Raw genomic sequence first — 24,354 nt, 5'->3', positions numbered from 1 at the left:
GAACCAGTTAAGAAAAAAAAAAGAAAAAACCCATAAAACAAAAGAGTGGCTTTGGTGCAAGTGAAAATATTATCATGTACCTTCTCATTCTGGTTCAAGCAGCTGAGATCAGCAACCAGCCCGTGCTGCTCGGCCTCCTCAGCAATCCCCTCTGCTATGGACTGAGCTTGGCCCTTCTGAGACCCGTACAGGACCACAAACCGAGGCTTCCCTTCACAAGGCATGCTGGAAAATACAGAAAAACAGTGTCATCTGTGCACTCACACATTCGTGAAGGATTCAACCAAGACCCTGAGTCAGCTAAATGGAATTTAATTGATTTATTCGCACCTTTGCTTAATCTATTGAGAATGTCCTGTATAAAACAGGCTGCTTGGACAAAACAAACTACAGGGGGAAGTTCGCTTAAACTCAGAATGTAAATTCAGAATGTTTCAAATAAAATCAAGTGGCCTTGTTTAACCAACATATATATCTACTACTTGGCAATTTTTTTACTACTGCAGTTTGGGATGAAGGTAGTATTAGCTGCCCTTCTTTCCCATTATAGAGTTCCCAGTTTTAATTGGCTTCTATCCTCATTTGCATTTGTTATCCATTGAAATATTGGTATTTCATCCCTTACTCTCACTAAATATCTAGATAACTGAAGTTTGAGAGACAATAATACTAAGCCAAGTATTTCAACGTTAACAGCTGCCTTCGAGGTGACAGAAATTTTATTCATATGACCAAGCCAGATTAGGACCTATGTTTGTACAAAGATGCCAGCTTAATAACGTACTTCAAAACTCGACAAGTAATAGACGAGCACCCCGAGATCTGAACACCACCATACCAATAGGTATGGTCAGATTTAGACGTGGACAGCAGTGACCATTTTTCTGTCTTTCACACTTTAAACAAATGCCGTCAGTTTATAGCGATGACATAGTTGTATGTTTTAGCTTAAATGATTGACCAACAGCTAGTATCTGAAACCAGACATACAACATTAGCCGAACCCTGACGAGCCTAACTTGCTAACATGTTTCCTTTCTAGCAATACGTTCCTTCACAACTAGGATAACACGTATAGATATCATTAAAAACCGATATATATGCTGTGTGGTGTCCATGGAGAAATAATACCTGTACGAAACTGCTGAGAGAATTCACGTGTCCACTTATTTCCATGAAGTTTTATAATTCATGACGTCGCGCGAGATTAGAACACAAACTGAGATTGAACGGGATTGGAACGAACCACATATAACAAATATTTTCTGTCATTTTGTCCTAAAATGTAGGTTTATTTTAAGGATTTAATTATTTTCACATATAGTTTCTTTGTATCTGCTCAGTGAATCAAGTTAATTTTACTTTGTATAAAAGAGTTTACAAAGGTTTAATTTAACACACTTGATACTATTTGGTTCCGCCCTCCCCGCCCGTGGAGCCTTCCAGAAGTCGCTGCAGACCAGTGCGGCTTGCATTTCAGCCACACTCCAGATTTACATCATTAAAGTGTATTTTTCTCCAACTTAAAGTCTTGTTACGGGACCTAATCCAAATCCAAGATGTCCAGTTTGGGGACATTGGCTTTCGATGAGTATGGGAGGCCTTTCATCATCATTAAAGACCAGGACAAGAAGACACGGTTAACAGGCATTGACGCATTGAAGGTACAATGGGTTAGCAGTGCATTGTAACTGCGGGATGTTGGCTAACGGTTTGTTAATTTGGTGTTAATTACACGAGTTTGGGGCATAAAGTTATCACGATGTGAGTTTGTACATATGCCTGTTAGTTTTACAAATAAATTTGACAGGTAGGCTATACTGCTTGTGTACGAACAGCGGGATAGTGCTCATCATTTGATTAGCTAGTCAAGCTAACGCAGAGGCCCATGTGCTCTCAATGCGTTCGACCGGTGGGTGTTGCTACATGGGGCTGTTCCCAACATGGTCATCGGTGATGCACCTCACTTCCTTTTTCAAGTTGCAAATGTCAACGTCTAAAGACAAAGAGTAAGATCGGGTTTAAAGAGTGTGCTGACATGTTAATGTTTGTGTTTTGCAGTCTCATATTATGGCGGCCAAGGCAGTCGCTTCCACACTTAGAACATCTCTGGGACCAAATGGTTAGTATAAACGCAGTACTGTCGTATTATCTTCTGATTTAGTAGCCACGATTAACTTCAGGTAGAAGTGCTTGGATGTGTAGTTTAACAAAAAATATATATTCTGGATTTACCTCATCAATATACAGTTGGAATAGAAATTTTAACAGCTGTCACTTCTCTCTTTTTTTTTTTTTATATATTATAAAATCTAGGTCTTGACAAGATGATGGTTGACAGGGATGGGGAGGTAACTGTCACCAATGATGGAGCCACTATTCTCAGTATGATGGATGTGGACCATCAGATCGCCAAGCTCATGGTGGAGCTGTCCAAGTCTCAAGATGATGAGATTGGTGATGGAACCACTGGAGTTGTTGGTACGTTATTTGGCAATTGTGTCCAATAGATATGCAGATGGCCCTGCATAATAGTGGTTAGTTACTTTTCTGCACTTGAATGATTCTGTTGATGATAAATGGCACATCCTTAAATTTATATTCACCTGTAATTGTATTATATTTAAGATATACTTGTTCGCCGGTTTAATTTTTTATTTTTTTTGTATTTTGCCTCCTCAGTGCTAGCTGGAGCGCTGCTTGAACAGGCCGAGCAGCTTCTAGATCGTGGGATCCACCCCATCAGGATTTCCGACGGTTACGACCAGGCTGCACGCTATGCCATTGAGCAGCTGGACAAAATTGCTGAAACCTTCCCCTATGATCCCAACAACACAGAACCACTCATTCAGACTGCCATGACAACACTGGGATCCAAAGTGTAAGTTAGAACATATATATTATATATTTCATTGTGGTGATACTACAAAGAAGGATTTTTTCTTTTCAGTTTCTTCCTATACTTGGCTCTTTTGCAATGTGCCCGTTTGTCTTGTTTACTTTGTATTGGAAACAAAGTCAGACCAACTAAATTGAAAAATTCTGTTGTGTTGTAGCATCAACCGGTGCCACAGGCAGATGGCAGAGATTGCAGTGAATGCCATCCTCACTGTGGCTGACCTGGAAAGAAAGGATGTAGACTTTGAGCTCATCAAGATGGAGGGCAAGGTTGGAGGAAAGCTGGAGGACACACAGCTCATCAAGGGAGTGGTAGTTGACAAGGAGTTCAGCCACCCTCAGATGCCCAAGGTATGATCAAAGGAGAGTCCTCAGAGCACGCCATTGGCTCCATCTTCGGTGACTCAAACACACGCGTGATCAGAAGGAATAGAATAGTCGACAGTTCATGAGGGTCAAAATAAAGTTAAAGCTAATATCCAGTCGCAGAAGTTCAACTGTTTTAGTCATTTAAGTATTGTTTTAGTCTGTTAAAGGTATTCGTTAGAAGTGACTCTAATGACTGTGTCGGTGATGCATAGAAATGGAAGCCAGAAAAAAGAAATGTATAAGTTGTTGCTCAAATGTAACAAAGGATACTCCTAAATGCTTTTTGGTGTTGCCATGGCACAAAAAATAAGTTTACCTGTATGTCTATGTAACTTTACAGTAACTGAGCTAACAGCTTCTCTTTGCTACCCTCTAGGTTCTGAAAGATGTTAAAATTGCTATCCTAACCTGCCCGTTTGAGCCTCCTAAACCTAAGACCAAGCATAAGCTGGATGTGACCTCCGTGGAGGACTACAAAGCCCTCCAGAAGTATGAAAAAGAAAAGTTTGAAGAAATGATCCAACAGGTTAGTAACCAAATAACCAATTGGGTACCAATGTATCATCAACAGTTAAGTGTTTTCTGAATTATCATAGATGTGGCAACTATATGTTCATGTATTTAAAAATGTGTTTTAATTTTTAGGTCAAAAGCAATGGAGCCAACTTGGCCATCTGTCAGTGGGGCTTTGACGATGAGGCAAACCACCTTCTGTTGCAAACCGGGCTGCCTGCTGTGCGCTGGGTCGGAGGGCCTGAGATTGAGGTGAGAGCAGTTTAACGTGTCATAGAGCTCATTGATTTAATTTAATTTGAACAAACTATTCTTCAGGTACTTCAGCAGTTTGATCTATGAAGCATTGCGGCTTATGGCTTCATAGTGTTGGAACACAGAACATTTGAAATGGACTTCTTTGTACTCGCTAACATGTCGATTGTGGTTTCTGTGCAGTTGATAGCAATAGCCACCGGAGGCCGCATCGTGCCGAGGTTCTCCGAGCTGACGCCAGAGAAGCTGGGCACAGCTGGCCTGGTGAAGGAGATTTCCTTCGGCACGACAAAGGATCACATGTTGGTTATCCAAGAGTGCAAAAATACCAGAGCTGTAACCATTTTCATCCGTGGAGGCAACAAAATGGTCAGCACATATGAGACCTAATCTCTCTTAAATTCCGCATTTATATGGTGCATGTCAGTTTAGTTCACCCTTTGTCTTTCGAACAGATCATTGAGGAGGCCAAGCGTGCTCTTCATGATGCTCTGTGTGTAATCCGGAACTTGGTCAGAGACAACCGTGTTGTGTATGGAGGCGGAGCTTCAGAGATTGCATGTGCTCTGGCCGTAAACCAGGCTGCTGATAAGGTGAGACATTTGATCCACGTTCAGTTCAATGCACCACAGAAACGTTTTGCTTTCAGCATCAGAATAATCACGATGTTCACATCAACTACTTTGATCCTATTAATTCTGCCCATTTTCTCCATCAGTGCCCGTCATTGGAACAGTATGCCATGAGGTCATTTGCTGATGCTCTAGAGGTAATTCCAATGGCATTGGCTGAAAACAGTGGGCTTAACCCCATCCAGACTATGACCGAGATCAGAGCCAAACAAGTCAAAGACAACAACCCCTTCCTTGGCATTGACTGTTTGAACAAAAACACCAATGGTAAGCAGCCATCAATACCCTGCAGTTGTGTCTAATGTACCGACATGAACTAATTTCAACAAAACATTAATGATTCTTAGCTATCGCTTTCAGAAAGTTCTGCACTTCAATTTCAAAGCCAGGTGATGTATTAGGAGGCTTTTTTTTTTTTTTTTTTGTCTTGTACAGACATGAAGCAGCAACATGTGATTGAGACCCTGATTGGCAAGAAGCAGCAGATCCTACTGGCTACTCAAGTGGTCAGAATGATCTTGAAGATAGATGACATCCGAAACCAAGGAGAGAGCGAGGACTGAAGCCACCCCCTGTGAAAATAAACGGCTCGGATGTGCTCTTCAAGCTTTGTCTGAGCTGTTGTTGAAGTTTTTGGCACTTCCCAGAGCTGCGTGTCCAAACCGCACTGCATATTGCTATTTATCGTTTAATACAAAATGCCCCAGCTGTTGTAGTATCAAAGTCGCCAATAAAATGTTGGTCTGTTAAAATTTCTAGACCCAAATTAAATTCTACCGTGGTCAATCCATAACATAAAATAGATGTTTTTTCCACATCTCTGCACCAAGAACTCCATGCGTGTATCCACACCTCCAAACTCTGCTGCGGCGCAGTAATACATGTCCATTTTATTGAACAGCTTTCCTTGATTGCTTACCTTACAGATGTGAAAAGGAAAGAAAAAAAACACCGCCCCAGAACTCGTCTCACATTTGAGACGAGAATCTCACGTAGCCAGTGTGAATGCTACGGCCCTCTGTTATTTAGCGTTAATGGCCTTGGATTAACTAAACAATATTGGACTGTATTCACAGTCTGCACTTGGCAAAAATAAAAACAATTTTCATTTCCATTTCATAGACATTAAAGGCACATTTTATCATAAAAAGAAGAGTTATACAGACTTTTGAAAATGTAACATTTGGAAAATCAATGTAATGTCATCCATAGCAATGACTATTATAAGCACCACTCCCTATCTAACAGGACCTCCACAATTTTTGACTTATGATTTAAGGCACTATTTTTTTTGTCCTCCGCTATAACTTGTATCAGACTTGGACTTTGAGTACTGCTTCTTAAACCTCTTATTTACATGTACTTATTGAGCCAGTTCAGCATGTCTGTTCTGGCCTCCTGGATGTAGAGTTTGTCCCCGGGATTGATGTCCTCTCTCTTGCGGTGGACAAAGCCATGAGTCTGACCAGGAAATATTTTCACCTTGTAATCCATGGTGCATTTCTCCTTCAGCTTTGCCTCCAGGGCACTAACCTAAAGAGCGAAAAGGCATTATTTTCAGATAATGTGGTGCCGAAGTACCATCTGCCAACCTGCCGTATCGGTAAAAATCAACAAAAACTCGACACTAACCTGGTCAAGAGGGATAACATAATCGTTCTCTGCAAAGATGAACAGTGTCGGGCTCTTCAGAGTGAATCTGTCCTCCTTTTCACGGACTATTCCTGCACAAGAACACATAGAAAACCTATAAAAAGGCAAATTCGAAGAATTGACAGTGCATGTTCTGCTGCGGGAATGGCATACCATAAACTGACACTCCAGCTTTAATCTCTGGATACTGTAAGGCCAGGTAATGTGTGGCAACCCCTCCCCAGCAGAAGCCCACAACTCCAATGCGTTCGGCCCCACACTGCTCCTTCAGGAACCTCAGCACTGTGTCCACCTCCCTGAGAAGGAAATGTTTGAGACGAGCAAGCCGTTCAGAAATCCACACATCTCTACAGACATTTCAGGCAAAAGGAAGCTTGCATGGATGACACTAGCCCATTCCAGCCTTCAGCTGCCAAATCTCCTGAAGTGATAGTGCACTTACTTGTTTATATTTGTCGGTTTTTTGTCTTCAAGCCATTCCTGAAATTTGGACCAGTCATGTGCTGGATTCCACGGTTCCTTACCGACGAAGAAGTCTGGACAAACAGCGCTGCTCAGAGCAAAATAATAGCACGAGAAAATTAACCGAAAGCCATGAGACCAAACCAAATATAAGATTTATAAACCCAATCTATTTAATAACAATTCCAGTTAATGTACTGGATTTTACTCACATGTATCCATTAGAGGCCAGCATATCAGCCATGTATCTAGTATTGGGAAGCTGCCACCCAAAAATGTCCTGAATGACTATAATGGCTTTGTCAGATGCTGTGGAGGGTCTCACTACATATGCTTTGATGTGCTCTATTTGGACCTCCTGGCCAAGCCCTCCATACTCAATCCGATCACCAATATCACAAGGGCATGGCTTGCCTTCATTTGCCATCTACTGACACACACAAACAAACAGACGAATTTATTAAAAGGACGCCAAATTATAAATATAAAAGTATAAAGTAGATACATTTGTTTCTGTGTGCTTTTAAATAAATAATTGAAGGGGAAAAAAGACAAATCTAGCTACTCAAATTGTAAAGGGGGTGAGAAGTTCACGTCTTGCGCAATACAGTGACGAAGCGTTTTTCGAAAAATTAAGTTTTTATGGTCAAACCCCTTGATGCCTAAAAAAATTTCTTCAAAGTCTTGCAAAAATTGCATTGATCAGACACTCACCGCGTGTTCCTGTTTTTTCAGCCACTGTAAGTCAACTTTTGCAGGGCTCGAATACAGCCAGACAACTCGGTCACGTGACAAAGCTCAAAACCTTCAAAGTAAAAGTACTGGAAATGGCGGATTTTGCCTTTATCCTGCTCCTGTTATGCCGGGACTCTAGCGCCATCTTGTGATGAACGCTCTCCCATTAACCCCAGTTTAAGACCATTGTAGTCTGGTAAGATTTTGTTTTGTTTGGCTAAAAAACGGCCAAAATCGAGGGGAGAAGAGAGGAGATAGAGAAAATAAAAGAGAGAGAGAGAATGGACCTAGCCTGGAGTTACTGAATCGCACCACTGATTGCAAGATCTGCGCACTAACAAGCCATATTGTGCCGAAATCAGATAACTAATAAAGGAAACTAATTATATTTCTACCAAATAGGTTCATAGATGTGTTCATTCTATGAAGTCATGTGTAGGGAATTTTATTAAGTGGATTGATACTAATTGAAGTGGACAAATATAATCATCATCAACATTTGGTTATGGGGGATTAGGAATGGATTGAGATATGATTTTAGAAGCTGGGCCTACAGTTTGAGCATAGAAATACTGTCCTAAGGTTAGAATTCAGGGTCTGTGCCTACTCTAGACACTGCATTGCTTAAACTTCCATTTTTCTGTAACATAGTCATATTTTCAAATTGATTCACTTAAAGGGAAAAGTCATGAGTAACCAGCTTCTTACAGAAAACACCAACAATGCCATATTTAGCCTCTAAATTCAAAGGATTCATACAAAGCGATCTATGGCACAGTTGGTGTTCCACACTTTCTGATTGGATTATAATTATTTCATCCAATGACAATAAAGGCATTCAATTAGATAATCGTAGAAATTCTTTGAATTTAACCTAAAATTAAATATTTGTCGAGGTACGCAGGGATCGTTCCGCTACTACTTTTTGAACACATTCAAATGAAAACTTCACCATCGTTCACCATTCATACCAAGAAGTTATGTAATATATGGAGTATATAAATAATGGTTCATACATCTTTTTCCCACAAAATACATCTACCAGGCAAATCAACTTCTTTTAAACTTCTTCTCTCTTTGTACTGTAATTGTCATTTTGTCACTGGAGGTACATGGAACTAAAAGAAAGAAACAAACAGAAGACTGAATCCACATATCTATCAGAGATTTTGGTCAGTCTCCAAGAAATAACCATGTTGTTGCTTTGCACACATATTAACTTGTATGTTGCAATGACATTTATGATTTCTACAAATTTCATTCATATTCATTATAGCTAATTTAATATTGGACATTGAACGTTAATCCACATACCAAATTGAATTTTAGGAATCTATCTCTATGAAGTTGCTTTTAGTCTATTCAAAAGGCACCGCTGGGATTCGAACCCAGGATCTCCTGTTTACTAGACAGGCGCTTTAACCAACTAAGCCACGGCGCCGCCGATCCAGCATGATGATACCACTCAAATTATTAATATGGTGATTTTATGTAATTTTTTATATTTCATGGTTAACTCATTAAGCGTTACCTATATAACCATGTTGAAGTATCATCCTGTATATGTTTGTGACACGTGTGACTGAAATATGATGCTTATTTTCTTAAATCGTCTTTGAAAAACTTACTCCTGTGTCAACACATGAAATTAAATTGTGTTCAAACACCTTCATTCATCTGATCACAAAATATTAACTTGATCCTCAAAATCACATGATTGTTGTTGAAGAAGTTTCCCCTGTCGTAAAAAATCAAACGCTGTGGTGAAGTAAAGCTGCTGTGACAGGATCTAGTTGTTTTCTTGCGCATGCGCAAAGTCAGTTTAGCAGCTAGCCATTTGTCATCCAGGTTCAAACTGTCGTTTTAGCAACACATAGAATGTCGCGGTCTTACTGGTGCACTGTTTTACATTGAAATTATATCGTAAATTAGACATACTGGTATATCAGGGAACTCAATCTGCACGTGGAAGGACACAGCAAAGCAAACGTTTAGCTGTTAATCTGTGGAGAAACCATTTTATGACTGCCAATGCACCCGACCCATAAGGATACAGTCATCTCACTAGCTTAATCTAGCTAGCCAAACGATATCGCCTGTTTCGTGGATGGGTTCATTGTACAAGGTCCTCCGAGAAGAAAGAGTGTCTGGTGCTTAACCAGTAACATGGACACTGCCGAAGAGGGTAAGCCACGCATTACTTTTCCACTTCTCGTTAACAAAAATTAGCTTCGGAAAGACAACGTGAACCAAGCTTGCCGTTGAGTTGGCCTGCTGATGGTTAACTTAGCTGATTAGCATAGTCTGTCAGGGTAGTGTGAGGTTAATTCAGAAGACGATGGTTAAACGTTGTTTTAACGCAAACGAGCACAATACATTGACCGACTGTATTATAACTGTTATGAAGTCGAACACGTAGAAAGAACCAGAAATTGCTGGTGATGTCATCACTCTCCTGTTTTATGTCAATTAACTTAGTGGAGTAAAGTAAATGAGTGCATTTACTCATTAAAAAAACACACACACAGTTCAGCTTAAGATATTTGTACTATTTCTGCTTAAATTTCTTAGGGAAAAGGTACTTTGTGCTCCTTTATGCTGTTCATTTCACAGCTGTTGCGGCTGAATACTGTTCAGAGAAACAAGCACTGCAACATGTACAAATCCTTTATTGTTCAACACATCTATAAAGAATAAATTGGCCTGATTTTGTTTCCAACATTTGACAAAATGCAACGTGGGATCGGGTCTGATTTAAGGTGCCTGCGTTGAACTAGCCAAGCCACTCATGGTTTAATTTCAGTAATTGTTCGATTTGTCCAACATGTCAGCAAAAATTAACTGTTAGCTGACAACCGCAAACATTTTCATTGGACTTGTGTGGGAGTGCTCCCCCCTCTGTTACATTTCGGGCACCACAGATCATTTGGGTGTCCCACAAATAATCTGGTATTACAAAAGTGATTCAGTTCATCTACTACTAGGCCCGCAATTATTGTGAAATTTTATTGGACAATTATTAAGATTTTGTTGTCTTGCTCTGTTGATTTCTATGTTGTAAATCCAGCTCTAAGAACGCTTAATGAATAACAGCTATAGGTTAAAAGGGTGTAAAATCTTAAGTCATTCATCTCTAGCAAATGGAGGAAAACAAGGCAGAATTATGACATTTCTGTTCTTTTCACTCAACACAGGTGATTGAGGGCTAATACGCAGACATGACTATAATCATCTCAAATAGTTGTGGTTCTACAATTACCTTATAGTTAATTTTGACACCAATGCCTTTTAGTTAAACTCTTTTTTTTATTATCTTGCTACTCATTCAAATATCTGTGTGCTGCCTATCTGAGAAATTGCGTTATATCGCTCCTCGACTCTAAATGTGTCCCTCCAATAAGACCACATACTGAGTCTATCTGCACGTCTGTTTTGCTCTGTTTTGATCGTGTGTTACAACCAGTCACATGCTGCGTGTTTCTTTGTGCGATCAGCGGATATTTGTCGGGTGTGCCGCTCCGAGGGGACCCCGGACAAACCCCTGTATCACCCCTGTGTCTGCACTGGCAGCATCAAGTTCATCCACCAGGAATGGTAAGTGTGTCGAGCTGGTTCTTCTTCTGTGGGGGCTGGCATTATTGTGACCTTGCAAAGTATGGTTTTCCTTAGTCACCCTCTGCAAAATGTTCAGCTTTTATTCTGAATATTTTACGTGGACCTCAAGACAACTTGGCAACTTGTCGCATCGCAACCCAAAACAATAGTATTCAATACACTTAACGTCGAGCTATGTCAAATGTTTCCAACCGATTAGGTTTATTCATCACGGTTACATAAATATGAACTTAACATTCTGAGAGGATAATTGGTCTTTTTTATGAAGAAAAATAAAAAATAAACTTTTTGATTCAATTTGTTTTCAATCTGAGTTTAAGGAAATCTGGATTTGATTTCACAACAGTGTTTTGATGATAAAATCAATCAAAGTTAGCCAGATTATTACAGTTGAGTGCAAATACTCTCACTCCCTGAGAAACTCCAAAGTGAAACTGAAATTCCGACTCTGTAAGAGAGTAGGTTTGTGTACTTGAGGTGTTCGTTATGAAACCGGATAACTTGAAACATGGGCCGTGGATTGTGATCATTTCTATAGCGGTGGCTGGATAGCTAAAGTAACATAAGTATCAGAGGTTATCACTTAGCGCACAGTCTTCCAGATTACTGGCCTTGGGTGTTAGATTTGCCTCGTGAAAACAAAACCGGTGCTGGCAAGTAATTTGGAGGTGGTTCTGTGTTCTCATCTGTCTGGTGTGTAGTGCGAGTATCACTGGTTCCAAGAGTGTCGGGTGGATGTAAATCCCCCAGGCAGACTCGCAGGCCAGGCCCGGATTGTTCTGTGGTAATTGAAATCTACACACTTCTGTGTGGATAGTTTACTTTTGCAGGATGCGCGCACCATGCAGCTGGCCTAAAATTCCTGCAATGGGAAAAGAATTTAAGAAAAACAAAAGCCTTTAAAAGGCTTAAAAGCAGGGTCCGTGTAAATCTGATATCAAGCCTGATTAATGCCGCCATGTTGTTGGAATCAGCCGGTGGAACGGCTTCACTTCTCACTCGCTTGTTAAGCATGTGAGCATGGGCACGTTGTTAAGGTAAAGTTGCATATTGCAGATACACATGAGCTCTAATCACACACCCAGAAAGCTGATATATTTTGGATATCGTCATGTTTTTGTCTTTCTTTAAATGTACACTTGCTAGGCGAGTGTGATGAGCAGCGTGTCAACACTATGAGTATTTTATTTGAAAATATAAAAATATTCAGCTTTCTTTTTTTAAATTTTAATGAAAGTCAATTAGTAGATTTCACCGTTTAAATGTCACTTTGCAGTTTGGTCCAATGGTTGAAGCACAGCCGGAAGGAGTACTGTGAACTATGCAAACACAGATTTGCTTTCACACCAAGTAAGTTTTTCAGCCTTATGTTTCCCAGTTATACAGTGGAAATGGGACAAGATGATTCATTTAGTCTTTGTTCTGTCTGCATGTGCCCTTACATTTATTGGTTGGATCTTCTCTTGTTGACACACAGCTTTGATTAATTAATATACATTCCAGTGTCGTAAGCATAAAATAAAATAAAACCACTCTGCGAAGATTTGGATCACTTCACTCTCTTCGTCTTTCCACTTCAGTCTACTCCCCAGATATGCCCTCACGTCTGCCCATTCAGGACATCTGTGCTGGCCTGCTGACCAGTGTGGGCACAGCCATCCGCTACTGGTTTCATTACACACTGGTTGCCTTCGCATGGCTTGGAGTGGTTCCCCTCACTGCATGTGAGTAGTGTGCACAAACATGAATGCACTGATAACGTATAGTCATGGTCACCAGGATGAACTCCCAGATACTAGATTACATCTCTCTCATAAGATGTCAATTTTTGTCTAGAAATGTTATTTGTCCGTTGAACTGGTGAATCAAAACAAAATAGAATGTTATTTTTGATTTAGCAGATCAACTTGTTTGATATATTTTCTTATACAGTATGTTGATGCTTATGTTTTCCCCCCATCCACCCAGTATGATTAGAAATAAAATAAAAGTAAAAGTAAAGCAGCTTTAATTAACTTTTCCTCCTTCTATAGGACATCGTACAGTGATTAAGTGAAAATGGCAGAAGCTTTACACATGAGCACATGTGCATAGTTTAACATGATCAAGAGAATTACTGCTCTAGTACTGTTGCATAACAAGCAATGCTTTGTGTGCTCCACGACATGTAAATCCCTCCTAATGTAAAACGTAGGCTAGAACTGTTCAATGCTTACATATTATGTAAATTGTCACGTTGGGGTGTTTTGTAAAACCTGTAATTACACAATTTATTAAATACGTTTTTGATGACACCAATTTATTGATATGTCTATCACAGGTCGCATCTACAAGTGTCTTTTTACTGGCTCTGTGAGCTCTCTTTTGACGCTGCCGCTGGACATGCTCTCTACGTAAGTGAGAACAGTATTCACCGGCATGAAAGCCACACGACTAACTCGTTTAGTTATTTAGGTTTCAATGGGTTTCTGTTGTGTTTCTGCAGAGAGAACCTCCTTGCAGACTGTCTACAGGGTTGCTTCGTTGTTACCTGCACCCTGTGTGCATTCATCAGTCTCGTGTGGCTCAGAGAACAGATAGTCCATGGCGGCGCCCCTCAGTGGTTAGAGCAGCACCAGCCGCCACCCCCCAACCCGGCCGGACAAGCTAATGTGGTACTCGTTTTGGCTCATCACAGAAATGAATGGATGACCTCAGTTTACAAATGCAAACTGCGTTGGAAGTGCCAACGTTTTAATGTTTTATCAGAAATTGGTGTAAATGTTGAAGATCTGCAGATATTGCATTGCACTTATCTGCTCCAGCAAATGTTTTAAAAAAACACACAGTAGGGATCTGGTTCTTTGTCACAGGATCATTAGAATATTTAAGGTGTGCACATTTGATTTGTATTATTTTGTGCATTTACATGCCATACTGTATACTTAAATAACCCATAATTGTGCTACGCATTGTACTGCTATTAAATGTGTGCCTCGTGTTCCTTCTCAGGCACAAGCTGCGGGTCAGGGAGCAGCTGATGAGCCCCCTGCAGCCCAGCCGGCCCCTGCTGATCCTCCGGCCGAGAATGAGGCAGAACCTGAGCCTCCAGATGTTCCCCCAGACCAGGCCGATGACCCAGAGTTAGAAGAGGAGGGAGCAGCCGCTGAAGATGCAGACCCCAACAATGGAGCTCAAGGTTGGAATACGATTTATAACATTTTAACATTTAGGTACATTTTGCTCAGTATTGACGTACTGTCTGTACAACTGGTATTACAGCAGACATTTTCCACAATGGTATAACAATGTGTCAAAATGTTGCTAGTATGACTCAGCTCACATTTATCTTGTTTTGTTGCGAATACGATTATTGGTGAGATTTTGCAGCAGGTGAATAAAGAAGGTCTGGTAGCAAATTGTTATTGTATTATTGTATTATTATGACGTGACATTTCACTACACATCAATGAATCGGTGCATTTCAGACCAGACCGGCGTTAATAATACCAACTGTCTGCCTCAAAAGCTGAAAGATTAGCCAAAAGAAAAATGAAATAAATCTCATAAGTATTTTTACAAACGCATGAAATGCCTGGTCTATGTTTTGGGCTCTGTTTTGTTCTACGGGCAATCTGACGAGCATAGAAATGCAGTTTAAATGCAAGCTATTTATTCTTCAGTTTTTCAAGTAGTTGATGAGACCAGAGTAGTAATCTTAACTGCATTTCACATTTATCTCTGACTGTAGATGACATGAATTGGAATGCGTTGGAGTGGGACAGAGCAGCAGAGGAGCTCACCTGGGAAAGGGTAACTGTGCACGACATTACTCGTGTAAACACCACCAACACATTGTACACCATCTATAGCTCTCTAAAGGGGATTCAATGTCTGTTACAAATAATGTGCACATTGAATTAAGAAATATTTAAATTTCCCATTAGATGCTTGGCCTGGATGGTTCACTTGTATTTTTGGTAAGTCCTAATATCTGTAATTTTCTCTCTCCAATGTCACTTCTTATGGCTTAGGAGCCGTAAGAAAAACGAGTCTTAACACTTGATGACTTGAGTAAAGACTGTTGTCTTTGTACTGTAGGAGCACGTGTTTTGGGTCGTGTCTCTAAACACACTCTTCATCCTGGTCTTTGGTAAGTAGATTGAACAGTACACTCCATGTGACTCTTGTTCTTTTTGCCACGCCAAAGACACAGATCCAGAACTGTCATCCTTGTTTTCTTCTCTGTGTGTCTTTCAGCATTTTGTCCCTATCACATTGGGCACTTTTCCGTTGTTGGCCTTGGCTTTGAGGAATACGTAAGACATCAAAATCCAGTTATGCTTTCCTTGAATTATACTTTTGGTTCACTGAATACAATTTTGTGCTTTACCGTAGGTTCAAGCATCACACTTTGAGGGCCTAATCACAACGATCGTGGGCTATATACTGCTGGCCATGACGCTCATCCTGTGTCATGTATCCTTCTGCCTAACTAGATAAATAGCCCATGAATTCCTCTAATGCTAAATTTAATCTAAGCAGAATCTGAGAGTTTGAAACATGCAGATCATGTTCCTGTTGGAATATAAATAGATGCATCTTGGAGATTGCAGATTACAACCTGTGCGTGCAGCATTCATCCTTAATGGCTATCTAAAGGGACTGGCTGCTCTGGTCAGGTTCCAACGTTCCCGGCGCCTCCTAGGAGTCTGCTACATTGTTGTCAAGGTAACCTCTCTAAATGCATTTCTGTTTTCTTGTTGCTCTTGTAGACGGTGACCTCGGTGGAAATATTTTATTTTATTTCCACTTTTATTCCTAAACGTAATTGCTGAATTAGATATTTGTCTACGAGTTTATTGACAATTCTAAAAAGATAGGATTTTTTTTTTTTAGATTACCGACACAAAGTTTACAGATTTCAGATGACATTGTTCCTTTAATAATTCCCTGTATTAATAGAACACACTCACGGGCAGACCTTTCATACTTAAATTGGATAATCGGACTGTTTTAGATTTGAAATGTCATACTTGCACTGGTCAGATATCATTTTGCAGCAACGTGTATCTGCCTAAGACATTCAAAAATTCCTCAATTTCCTGAAGTTCATGTCACAAGACCACCTCCCTTTGACCAGATTGAAGTTGCTGAGATTTTAAATTTTTAACTTTCAGAGTGTTCTGTAAACCAAACCTCTGCTTCTATTCCAGGTGTCTTTGCTGGTTGTTGTGGAAATTGGCGTTTTTCCACTGATCTGCGGCTGGTGGCTCGACATCTGCTCTTTAGTAAGACATTCTTGCTCTTATTCTTATCTTATGATTTCGTGTCCTATCGTTTTAAGCCTCAGCTTCCAACACTAGTTTGTGTTTCCTCTTAAACTTGTTAAGTAGTTTGCTTGAGGAGCTTAAATTGGATTCAGATGATGTAAACATGAAGGTTATTCGATTTCTTATCTTTTGTTTATTGTCCTTGATGTGTCTCTTGATAGAGAAATGTATTATGGTGCCAAATACTTTATTCAGGTAATATATATATATATATATATATATATATATATATATATATATATATATATATATGTTTTTCAACCTATTTTAAATGCTTCTTGCTGCTGCAGTGACTGGATATACTTGAAATTTCAGAGCATACTTGAAATAGTTGTTTTTATCCACTCTGTCAGAATGAGCATGGTTGTTTATTGTCTGGAGAGGCTGTCAAAGTAATTGAAGTGGCATTTAGCATGGTTATCCAGCACAAAAACAAAACGCGGATGCAGTAGCTCACACAGTTTATACATTCATTACCACAAAGAAAGACAGAGAACAGACTGGTTTGCAGGACTGGAAAGAGAGAGAGAGTACCATGGTACTGTGGTGTGTGACTCTTTGTCTCTAATTCCCTCCTGTTTTTAGGTGATTTGGGTGGGTTAACGCTTAGCAGCACAGTAGCAGGAGTAGAGTCAGTCTTTTCCTCCAGTGACAACTTGGAATTTCTGTAATTCTCCAAATCAGTCAAAGCATTTGACAGGAACACGTCAAATTTCCTAAGAGGAAGCCAAAATTCTCTTATTTGTGACTATTCAGCTGTGAACAGAATCTTGACCGGCTTTCAATTAGACTTGTGTGTAATAGGCTGCATGTTGTGGTGGTGCTTTTAATAAATTTTCTAACCCGTATATTTTTTTTCTAAAGTAAAAACCTACAAATGCTCCTTCGTTAGGGATGGCTTAGAAAGTTTATATAGCTGACGTACTGCAGAGAAATAAGCATCAGGTATCGTAGGTTTTGCTCTTATTGTGGCCCAACATTTGCGGGAAAAAACGATCTGCTGACTGTGTGGAAAACGTAAGGCATGAAAAAGCACAAAAGCATGAACTGCGCTGGGACAAATATGCTGATGGGAGCGCAGCGTGTCCGTCAGCAGCCTTTTGAACTCGGGAATCTAATCTGTTCGCTGTAAAGGATGAATTTAAAACGATTCAATACAGTGTGCCACAGTCACTGTGACTTATTACACAAATCCAGACAACATTTGCAAAGTTAATTCATCAACATATTAACTTAAAGAAACGCATGTTAACGTATCACAGATACATGCTTTATTTCCAAAGAGGCCATTAACAGAAATACTAACATGCTATACTTATACTAACGTGCTAATTTATTCTAAAGAAAATGGACAACTGGCAACGGAAAGAGAAAACATCTTTGACCCAAAGCTGAAGTTGATTGAATTTATTGTCAGTTTTAAAGTAATACTGTCTTATCGCCTGCAGGAAATGTTTGATGCCTCACTGAAAGACAGAGAACTGAGCTTCAAATCAGCACCTGGCACTACCATGTTCCTGCACTGGCTTGTGGGGATGGTGTATGTCTTCTACTTTGCGTCTTTTATTCTCCTTCTGAGAGAGGTAAGACGTGAAGAAACACAGACTCCCCTCGTATTTTAGGGAAGCATTGTCCGATTTGGTGTGCCTCAGGTTAATTTAGCTTATGATTGAACATAACTTAATAAATCAGCCGCTTTATTAACTTACATGCTGTGTCTCCATCAGGTGCTGAGACCTGGAGTGCTTTGGTTTCTTAGAAACCTCAACGATCCAGATTTTAACCCAGTGCAGGAGATGATTCATTTGCCCATCTACAGACACCTGCGACGGTTCATCCTGTCTGTGGTGGTCTTTGGCTCTATCGTGCTGCTCATGCTGTGGCTGCCGATCAGGCTGATAAAAGTGCTGCTGCCCACTTTCCTCCCATACAACGTAATGCTCTACAGGTAACCAGCAAACATGGAAAACACGATGGGTCACCTCTCAACTAAACTGTGTGAAACCTCTGCTGTGTCTCTGGAATGGTTGAAAAAAACACTTCCTTTTCAGGTAGATAGCCATAAAATTGTTTAAGGATAGCTTGAACAAAAACAGGGTGCTGTACAGTATCGTCAACAAGGGCGTTTTACTAGAGACGAGGACTGCTGTGACTTATCCGTTTAAGCGTAGCTGTTAAAAACTCAACATAAAAGACAGCAGACACTTGAGAAAAACGAATGCTTTTTGGATGGTGCAGACCGTTGTCATGTTTTTTTTTTTTTTTTTTTTGGTTACCCTCTTCCCTTCTTTGCCCTCAGTGACGCCCCCGTCAGTGAGCTGTCTTTGGAGCTGTTATTACTTCAGGTTGTGCTTCCTGCTCTATTGGAGCAGGGACACACTCGGCAGTGGCTGAAAGGCCTGGTGAGAGCCTGGACAGTCAGCGCTGGTTATTTACTGTAAGTCAAGCCTGAGCAAAATTTAACACTTACATTTTTTTACATTTATGTGCCCATCATACAAAGCTTCTTACTCACCCAGTAATTCTTTTACACTTTTGTTTCCGTGGCTACCTGTGAATGTCTCACCACTTCTCTTTGTCTGCAGAGACCTCCACTCTTACCTCCTTGGCGAGCAGGAGGACAATGACGCCAACCAGCCTGTGAACAACAACAATAACAACAACCCTCCGCATGGTCATCATAACAACAATAACAACCCCGCCCCTGCTGTTGGGGAGGGGCTGCATGCAGCCCATCAGGCCATCCTGCAGCAAGGGGGACCTGTGGGTTTCCAGCCCTACCACCGACCCCTCCGCTTCCCTTTTAGGGTGAGACAGTCTCATGGGGTTAAACGTTATCAGGGCAGATTGTTGAATCCAGAATACACAAGATGTTTTGGGGAAACCAAGTTTCCAACTCTCTTAGCACATTTGGGAAAAAATCTTTCCATGGGCCTCCACAAACTTGTGCATTTAAGGACCCAAAGAGAGCCAGTTGAAAGCATGTGTGCACTTGACTTCCACTGTCTTATCTGAGTCTCTTTCCACACACATAAATGAATATATATAATATATTGACTGTAAAAGACTGTCCTTAAAGACTGTACAGAGCTGTTTACAACCACTCTGTTTCCATTGGTTATGTATCAAGAAAATACATAACCATTAATAAATAAATGTGTGACCGCATGTCTGTAACACCAAAGTTGATTCACACCCCAGCTGCATTGCTAAGGGAAAAACTGCTTGCTTTTTTTTCTAAAACTGCTATTAATCTGGTGACTGCAGCTCACAAACTGCACTGTTGCAAAATGCATCTTTAATAACTAATTTAAACAAGACGGTGAAAAAGCCATATATTGATATCATGAGCTTTACAGGGGGATTGGTTGCAGGCAGCACGGCAAAGAGTTGCAGAAACGGGGACTTTTGCAGAAGTGCATTACTGTTTTATCTTTTCAGGTTTTAGACCCCATTCTATGCATCTGTTACAACAATTGTAATTATTACTGTCTATGAAATATCTTCACATGTTTACAGTGCAGCAGGAGATGGAGTTTGGTTATGTGGTGTGTCGTATATGAGACCTTTTTTTGTTCTAAAACATCACCGCATCTAAGACAAACTCAAAAACATGTTCTCTTTTCCCCAGATTGTGTTGCTGATAGCATTCATGTGCATCACTCTGCTCGTGGCCAGTCTGGTGTGCTTAACTTTACCAGGTGAGGTGTGATGCATGCAGTTAAACTAAATGATTATTTTCTACTCTCTATACCCACCCCCAAACCCTAATTAAAAGGTATGTCTGTTTGTACGAAGCAGGGTGTTTTCTCTGATCTATTTTAAGTAAGGATAGTAATTTTCCTCCTCCACAACCGTTATAAAGTTGGCAGCGATGAGGACGTTTGTTTTGCCGCCTGTCTTTCAGTGTTCACCGGCCGCTGGCTGATGTCCTTCTGGACAGGAAGTTCCAAAATCCATGAGCTCTACACAGCAGCATGTGGCCTGTATGTCTGCTGGCTTTCTATCCGTGGAATCACTGTTCTGCTCGCCTGGATGCCACAGGGACGCACCGTTATCGTGCGCAAAGTCCAGGAGTGGTCCCTCATGGTCAGTATCAGTGAGCATCGGTGTTAAGTGTTAAATAGTTTCCTTTTCCAGCAATTTGACTGTTTTGAAGCTGGACCTGAACACAGAGTTTAGTTGCTTATAACAATCTCATTAGCTGATATCCAAAATGAACCAGCATTTCCCTTGAATTAATAATCCAGATTTGGAGCCATTATCCACCTTTCCAGCGATTGCAGACTTTGACCTCACGAGGGAGATGCCATCCATGCTTTCATTAATTGTATGTCCTCACTTGTTTGGGTAGATCCTGAAGACCCTCGTTGTGGCTCTACTGGTTGCTGGGGTCATTCCTCTGCTGCTGGGGCTCCTGTTTGAACTGGTCATTGTGGCCCCACTCAGGGTACCTCTGGACCAAACACCCCTCTTTTATCCCTGGCAGGTATGATAACCGGCAGGATTTCGTGAAGGTACTGTAAAGCATTGAGGAGTTCTTACATTTCTGTTTACTGGCAGGACTGGGCTCTTGGAGTGCTCCATGCAAAAATCATTGCTGCCATCACTCTCATGGGCCCTCAGTGGTGGCTGAAGACTGTCATTGAGCAGGTACATTTTTGATCAGTGTTTGACACAGTCATTTCCCTTTTAACCAAGTTTCTATTGGGAATTCACTTCTGACATTTTAACACTACCATACTCTGGGCAAGGCTTGATAAGAATTCCTCATATATATTACTACAAATGGATTTCAGAACAATAATTCAAGATGAATAGTATATATATTTTTTTTTATGCTTACAACTTCAAAAGAGGCAGAGGTTTCCTAAAAAAGAGATCAGTGACATTATACTTCTCCTAGGTTTATGCTAATGGCATCCGAAACATTGATCTCCAGTTCATAATCCGAAGACTGGCAGCTCCTGTCATCTCAGTCCTGCTGTTGTCCCTGTGTGTACCGTATGTGATCGCTGCTGGAGTGGTCCCTGCTGTTGGTCAGTATCTGAATGAACTTAAAGTTTAAAAGGCTCATTACAGTGGCTAAAGAAAGAGAATAAAGTCCTCCACATTCCCCTAAACCATTTACTGAAAGCGCTCGCTTTCCATCCGATTCATCCTGTCAGTAATTATTTTCAGTCAACTTATTAACAGGATTCACAACATTGCTGCAGTGAATTATTCTTAAGGTGAAATGTTAAAGGATAAAGTTCTAAATTTGTTTTGCAGGAGTGACCCCAGAGATGGAGATTCTAATGCAGAGAAGGATCTACCCGTTCCTGTTGATGGTGGTGTCGCTCATCGGCATCCTTTCTTTTCAGATCAGACAGTTTAAACGCCTCTATGAACACATCAAGAACGACAAGTATGCACCGCTTAGCGTAGGCCCATCGGTAGAAAGCTACATTTGTTTTTAGTTTGCTAGTGAGGGCTGGACCTCTTTTCCTGTATGTAACAGTGACAGTGGGGTTTATCAAGCCTAATTTTGATTTAAATTGTTAAAATTAAAGACTTGGTTCAATCCCCTTTCTATGCCAGTGGATCAGTTTTTGTATTAAAACATCAAGCTAGTGTCTTCTTAACTTTAAACTTGTGTTTCAGTGGATATAGTTATATTTTCAGTGTAAAACTGTGATTTTTACATCAGAAAAGTCTGAAAACGGAAACGAAGTATTGATTTGTATTGATTTCTGTTCCTGCAGGTACTTGGTTGGCCAGAGGCTCGTCAACTATGAGCGGAAATCTGGCAGAGCGACTTCAGTCCCACCTTCCAACCCAGTTGCAGAATAAACCTTTGTGCGTCACCTTGCCACATTTTTGCTCCAGTTACCCTGTCTATACCCTCCACGTGGGTTACCCAGTCCTTTGATTTTTCAGCTCAGTCCTCAGATCCTTTTGAATCTTCTGTGGATCTTGTTGGATTTGATGGATGATGTTCGATTTCGTTTCAGACCCATCGAAGATGGGGTTGGAAAATGTATTATAGTCCTGATGATGGGACTGCAGAGTAATATCTCAAACAAACGGTGTAGGCAGGTCTGATTTGAAGCCCAACATCTGTATTGTCATTCATGCCTTGCTTTGTAAAGTGCTGCCTGATAATTGTACATGTGTAAATACTTTGAACACAGACTTTGTCTCATGAAAAAGGACAGTTGTGGAATAACGCAATGACCATTGTACATCTTAAGTGTATGTATAATTTATTAAATCAAAATTACAGTTTATCTTTTGTTGTACGTGTTCTCAACGCAGCATGGCTGGTTCAACTGGTAAATTTGAGTCAGACGGTAGGTGTCCAGCTCAGAATCAGACAATCTAATTGTAGAACTATATTACAATCATGTAAATATATCATTATTTAGTCAGACTTGAATTTCCATGATAATCAATGGATGGAAGACTAATTTGGATGACGTCATTCAAAGACTGAAGTGATCGTTGTTGTCTTTTTAGAACAAAAGCTTTGGAGTCATAAGAGGCATAGGGCCTACTGTTATAACTACATGGAAGTAAGATCAGTATAGAACGGGGGGTGGAGTGATTGTGTCATCCTTTGGTACAAGTGGAGATGAAAGTACAATTCCAAATTTCTCCGCGAGAACAGCAGGGATTTCTTCATCTGTTAGATCTTTAATTGTGATTTCCAACAAGCCTCCTGTTGCTTCCGACGGAAACGTGGTGGTTGTCAGCCTGCGGCCCATGTAAGTGAGCCTTCCGTCCGGTTTTAAAACGGTGCAGAGGGACTTGCAGAAGAAAATGGAAGAAGGAGAACTCTGGTGGTACTGGCACATCTCAGCGAAGTCCCCCAGACACCGAGGTTCAAGGGTGAACTTATAGATCTCCGTCCAGTCACCGTCTTCCCCTCTGTTTTCCTCCTTTTGCCACTCCAGAAAGTGCATCCCCATGTCCTTTCTAATGCGATAAACTCTGTGGCCCTGCTCCTGGAGGCCGCTGGTGTCCAGCGAGAGGGGGGCGCTGAAACCCGAAACGCCGAACCCGGTGTCGCACAGCCACCGCTGTCCATCGAGATTCACCATCACGATCAAATGGTCAAATGGAGGCCCATAGCGACCTGTTATCGAATTCTTCACCTGACCCGAGAGCACGGTGACCTGGAAGCCTAGTTTGGTCAGCAACCAGGAGAAAAGAGAGTTATTCTCAAAGCAAAAGCCACCTCGGCGCTGGTTTACAATCTTGTCGTACAGAATGGGGAGATCAATCTTGGCACGTCCGCCGCTGTGCTGCGTGAGGTTTTCAAACGGCACCGCCAGCAAGTGACGGGTGTGAACCGAGCGCAGCAGCTCCAGACAGGGCTCCGCTGTGGACCCCGCTGATCCAATCCGCAGTAAATACCTCTCCACGTCCATGTCCACGGAAGCCATTTACGCCGCTCGCTGTAGACGCGCGCCAAGTCACTTTCGCTTTTCAACTTTTGTCCCAAAAAGGCCTAATTAAGCAAGGCCAATAATACCCGGTCAGTGGACAGTTAGCCTAAGTGTAAGCTGCTGTACAGTGCCATGTAGGAGGGTTCAAACTTCAAAGTACATCTCCCTGGATACAGTCATAAAACACATGTTTTTCATTAAAACTCGTATCACATGACTGCAAGGAACACACTGTTCCCTAAAGACATTTTGACACCAACGGGGCACTTTTCTGGAGCAATGTGAATTAGTTGAAACAGACGGTGACGATGTCAACGCGATAAACATTCAATGTTTTCACTTAAAATAATTAAAACTATACATTCATACCGTCAAAAATTGGACGTCGACCTGCCTTTTTTGTTTGTTTGATTTTTTTTTAATTTCCTTTTTAACAGACCACCTCCTGTCTCGTTTCGCTCAAGTGACGTCAAATGTCGA

The 24,354-nt window shown here is 40.9% G+C and overlaps 5 protein-coding genes and 1 non-coding gene across 7 annotated transcripts in view; 2 read left to right on the top strand and 4 right to left on the bottom strand.

Moving 5' to 3' along the window:
• Positions 1 to 1,193, bottom strand: part of mtrr (5-methyltetrahydrofolate-homocysteine methyltransferase reductase) — a 28,944-nt gene extending 27,751 nt beyond the window's left edge. The window contains exons 1-2 of the mRNA XM_075452146.1: positions 1,132 to 1,193; positions 81 to 225 (exon numbers count right to left, since the gene is read on the bottom strand). Coding sequence (XP_075308261.1) covers positions 81 to 224 — 144 coding nt within the window. The 5' untranslated portion in view covers position 225; positions 1,132 to 1,193. The remainder of the gene's footprint in view (positions 1 to 80; positions 226 to 1,131) is intronic.
• A 232-nt stretch (positions 1,194 to 1,425) lies between these two features.
• Positions 1,426 to 5,438, top strand: cct5 (chaperonin containing TCP1, subunit 5 (epsilon)). The gene is made up of 11 exons (XM_075451986.1): positions 1,426 to 1,664; positions 2,062 to 2,122; positions 2,317 to 2,481; positions 2,683 to 2,881; positions 3,057 to 3,249; positions 3,644 to 3,793; positions 3,913 to 4,032; positions 4,219 to 4,404; positions 4,491 to 4,628; positions 4,754 to 4,934; positions 5,103 to 5,438. The coding sequence occupies exons 1-11, from the start codon at positions 1,560 to 1,562 to the stop codon at positions 5,228 to 5,230; spliced, it is 1,626 nt and encodes a 541-aa protein (XP_075308101.1). The 5' UTR covers positions 1,426 to 1,559; the 3' UTR covers positions 5,231 to 5,438.
• Positions 5,439 to 5,532: 94 nt separating this feature from the next.
• cmbl (carboxymethylenebutenolidase homolog (Pseudomonas)) lies at positions 5,533 to 7,590 on the bottom strand. 2 transcript variants are annotated; one of them, XM_075451988.1, is made up of 6 exons: positions 7,497 to 7,590; positions 6,995 to 7,212; positions 6,763 to 6,870; positions 6,474 to 6,616; positions 6,300 to 6,391; positions 5,533 to 6,200 (listed from the first exon to the last, which is right to left on the bottom strand). In XM_075451988.1, the coding sequence occupies exons 2-6, from the start codon at positions 7,207 to 7,209 to the stop codon at positions 6,021 to 6,023; spliced, it is 738 nt and encodes a 245-aa protein (XP_075308103.1). In that variant the 5' UTR covers positions 7,210 to 7,212; positions 7,497 to 7,590; the 3' UTR covers positions 5,533 to 6,020. The 2 variants fall into 2 exon arrangements, with proteins under 2 accessions (XP_075308103.1, XP_075308102.1); XM_075451987.1 differs by having other exon boundaries at positions 6,995 to 7,209.
• Positions 7,591 to 8,884: 1,294 nt separating this feature from the next.
• Positions 8,885 to 8,958, bottom strand: trnat-agu (transfer RNA threonine (anticodon AGU)). The gene has a single exon. It is a non-coding gene; the product is annotated as a tRNA-Thr (tRNA).
• A 374-nt stretch (positions 8,959 to 9,332) lies between these two features.
• LOC142370340 (E3 ubiquitin-protein ligase MARCHF6-like) lies at positions 9,333 to 22,713 on the top strand. Its single transcript, XM_075452863.1, has 25 exons — positions 9,333 to 9,702; positions 11,012 to 11,111; positions 12,409 to 12,482; positions 12,713 to 12,856; positions 13,453 to 13,525; positions 13,618 to 13,786; positions 14,124 to 14,310; positions 14,863 to 14,924; positions 15,059 to 15,091; positions 15,213 to 15,264; positions 15,372 to 15,430; positions 15,510 to 15,590; positions 15,774 to 15,842; positions 16,328 to 16,402; positions 17,893 to 18,027; positions 18,172 to 18,392; positions 18,744 to 18,881; positions 19,030 to 19,252; positions 20,076 to 20,145; positions 20,352 to 20,533; positions 20,799 to 20,933; positions 21,008 to 21,097; positions 21,351 to 21,483; positions 21,716 to 21,851; positions 22,189 to 22,713. The coding sequence occupies exons 1-25, from the start codon at positions 9,684 to 9,686 to the stop codon at positions 22,274 to 22,276; spliced, it is 2,748 nt and encodes a 915-aa protein (XP_075308978.1). The 5' UTR covers positions 9,333 to 9,683; the 3' UTR covers positions 22,277 to 22,713.
• On the bottom strand, positions 22,559 to 24,351 carry LOC142370343 (arylamine N-acetyltransferase 2-like). The gene is made up of 2 exons (XM_075452866.1): positions 24,244 to 24,351; positions 22,559 to 24,040 (listed from the first exon to the last, which is right to left on the bottom strand). The coding sequence occupies exon 2, from the start codon at positions 23,869 to 23,871 to the stop codon at positions 23,005 to 23,007; it is 867 nt and encodes a 288-aa protein (XP_075308981.1). The 5' UTR covers positions 23,872 to 24,040; positions 24,244 to 24,351; the 3' UTR covers positions 22,559 to 23,004.
• Between the last annotated feature and the right edge of the window lie 3 nt (positions 24,352 to 24,354).

Source organism: Odontesthes bonariensis, chromosome 20, assembly GCF_027942865.1.
Source record: "Odontesthes bonariensis isolate fOdoBon6 chromosome 20, fOdoBon6.hap1, whole genome shotgun sequence".
Taxonomy (NCBI): domain Eukaryota; kingdom Metazoa; phylum Chordata; class Actinopteri; order Atheriniformes; family Atherinopsidae; genus Odontesthes; species Odontesthes bonariensis.
This window is presented reverse-complemented; position numbering and strand designations above follow the sequence as displayed.

Coding starts and splice junctions, on each gene's coding strand:
- cct5 (XM_075451986.1), top strand. CDS start 1,560: ATGTCCAGTTTGGGGACATTGGCTTTCGATGAGTATGGGAGGCCTTTC. Junction 3,794..3,912: donor TTGAAGAAATGATCCAACAG/GTTAGTAACCAA, acceptor TTTAATTTTTAG/GTCAAAAGCAATGGAGCCAA. Junction 4,033..4,218: donor TCGGAGGGCCTGAGATTGAG/GTGAGAGCAGTT, acceptor GTTTCTGTGCAG/TTGATAGCAATAGCCACCGG.
- LOC142370340 (XM_075452863.1), top strand. Junction 15,843..16,327: donor TCTGCTACATTGTTGTCAAG/GTAACCTCTCTA, acceptor CTTCTATTCCAG/GTGTCTTTGCTGGTTGTTGT. Junction 19,253..20,075: donor CCCTCCGCTTCCCTTTTAGG/GTGAGACAGTCT, acceptor TCTTTTCCCCAG/ATTGTGTTGCTGATAGCATT.
- LOC142370343 (XM_075452866.1), bottom strand. CDS start 23,871: ATGGCTTCCGTGGACATGGACGTGGAGAGGTATTTACTGCGGATTGGA.
- cmbl (XM_075451988.1), bottom strand. CDS start 7,209: ATGGCAAATGAAGGCAAGCCATGCCCTTGTGATATTGGTGATCGGATT. Junction 6,871..6,994: donor CTGGCCTCTAATGGATACAT/GTGAGTAAAATC, acceptor TGCTCTGAGCAG/CGCTGTTTGTCCAGACTTCT. Junction 6,201..6,299: donor ATGTTATCCCTCTTGACCAG/GTTAGTGTCGAG, acceptor TTCGCTCTTTAG/GTTAGTGCCCTGGAGGCAAA.